At 42.9% G+C, this 2,147-nt stretch overlaps 1 protein-coding gene across 1 annotated transcript in view; it reads left to right on the forward strand.

The window, feature by feature from the left end:
* LOC109842630 overlaps window positions 1-2,147 on the forward strand; it is a 6,511-nt gene that overhangs the window by 2,151 nt on the left and 2,213 nt on the right. Inside the window, exons 4-7 of the mRNA XM_020411481.1 lie at window positions 6-460; window positions 821-1,035; window positions 1,118-1,341; window positions 1,653-2,129. Coding sequence (XP_020267070.1) covers window positions 6-460; window positions 821-1,035; window positions 1,118-1,341; window positions 1,653-2,129 — 1,371 coding nt within the window. The remainder of the gene's footprint in view (window positions 1-5; window positions 461-820; window positions 1,036-1,117; window positions 1,342-1,652; window positions 2,130-2,147) is intronic.

A 2,147-nucleotide genomic window follows, 5' to 3' on the forward strand; every position in this document is an offset into this window, starting at 1 on the left:
GATTTAGAAGAAGACAAGGGAAATGAGAAAGAAGAGGAAGAAGAGGAAGAGGAGGAGGATGATTCTGATGACGACGACGATAGTGATCATGATCATGATAATAACGGTGAAGAAAACAAAGAGGATGTGAACCCCAAGTCTGCCACCAAACCAACTTCAGTGTCAGTTTCTGATGAAAGAGAAAAGATTGAGGATTTAAAGGAGTGCCAGACTCAGGGGGCAGAGAGCATGGAAGTGTCAGAAGCTCGAGATGCTGTAGAAGTTGAAGCAGGTGCAAGAAATGGAGAAGCAGAAGAAACTCCTGGTTTTACTGTGTACGTGAATCGAAGACCTAATAGTATGGTTGATGTCATTAAGGATTTAGAGAACCAGTTTGTAAGAACCTTTGATTCGGCGAAAGAGGTCTCAGTCATGCTCGAAGCAAACAGTGCTCAGTACTCGGCTCCAACTGAACTTACAGGTATCATCTCTGTGCTTGTGTGTCACTTTCTCCCCTCCAGAGATTGGAGATATATAACATTACGTAAACCGCAATTTACAAAGTTAAGTTTCCATTTTGGTATATTGATTGGTGATTAATCCTAAATTTGTCATAGAAATACCAAGTAGATGACAAGTAGTGTCGTGCCTGAATTTTATCAAGATCCTAAAAACCAAGAACCGTATACTTCACTCGACATAGTTGCAAAATAAAATGTAAAAATTTTTATGTGCGTGCATAATATGTATTTATCTTAAGGGATTTGTAATCAAATTGTAGACGATATAGACTTAATTTTTGTGCTTTTACATAGTTGTCTCAAATTTTAACTCGGTGCAGGAGCTAGGATATTGAACCCTGCTTCTCTGTTTAGTGCCCCCTCATCACGGTCATCGTCTGCTCGGTTCCTTCAAAGTTCTATAAATGCAAGGGAAGATCAGGGTGATGAAGCCAGCAGCAATTACTCAGAAGAATGTTGTATGATATCTGGAAGCCATCGGGCCACATTAGACAGATTGTATGCATGGGAGAAGAAGTTATATGAAGAAGTAAAGGTGCAAATTTTACGTGCTAAATGATAAGTACTGAGTTATTTATGCTGGCAGTATCTTAAAGGTTCTTACGTTTTGTGTACAGCGCGGAGAGCGTATTCGCATAGCATATGATAAGAAATGCATGCAGCTTCGGAACCATGATGTGAATGGAGAGGAGCCTAGTGTTGTCGATAAAACAAGAGCCGCTATAAGAGATCTCCATACTCGCCTGAAGGTTTCCATCCATTCTGTCGAATCTGTTTCTCGAAGAATTGAAGCTTTAAGGGACGAGGAATTGTACCCACAGTTACTTGAATTGATCCAAGGGTATGTTCTTCAGATGTCCATTTCTAGGATTTAGCTCATTCAGTATAGTGTTTGTTTTCTTATAGGTTTTCCTTAGCGTGAGTTTCACAAAACCCCCCCATAAATTTGTCAGATAACCCCATCTAACTATTTTAACTTTCACAAACCCCTTAAATTTCTTATTCTATCTCCCCTGAACTTCTTTCCGTTCCCCTAATTCATTTAAGATGCTTCATTTTAATTCCGAGCCTTCAAAGAATGACCATTTTATTCTTTTATTATTTCCACTATTTTTTTTTCTGACCTAGTGATATTTTCGTCTTTTCGAACAGATTGGCGAGAATGTGGAAAACAATGTCAGACTGTCACAAGATACAGAAACGCACGATCGACGAGGCCAAGCTCCTCCTCTTCTCGTACGCCGCCAACACAAACCTCCCAAAACCCTCCGATTCCTCCCGTTTCAAGCCTTCCAGGCACGCTGCCGCCCTCATCTCCGACCTCAGAAATTGGCGCTCTACCCTCTCATCCTACATCACTGCCCAGCGATCCTACGTCCACGCCCTCTCGGACTGGATATCACGGTGCGCTGCGTCTCAAATCAGCGCAGATGAGGATCAAACGTCTCAGTCCCCATTTCGTATCGGCGGCGCACGTGCAATGCCATTGTTTAGGCTATGCTTTCACTGGTCGAGGGTGGTTGACTCGGTGAGCGAAGGTGAGGTGGTTGAGGGATTAGAGAGGTTGGCAGCGGGGATAGGGGTGGTTGACTCGGTGAGCGAAGGTGAGGTGGTTGAGGGATTAGAGAGGTTGGCAGCGGGGATAGG

Source organism: Asparagus officinalis, chromosome 5, assembly GCF_001876935.1.
Source record: "Asparagus officinalis chromosome 5, Aspof.V1, whole genome shotgun sequence".
NCBI lineage: Eukaryota > Viridiplantae > Streptophyta > Magnoliopsida > Asparagales > Asparagaceae > Asparagus > Asparagus officinalis.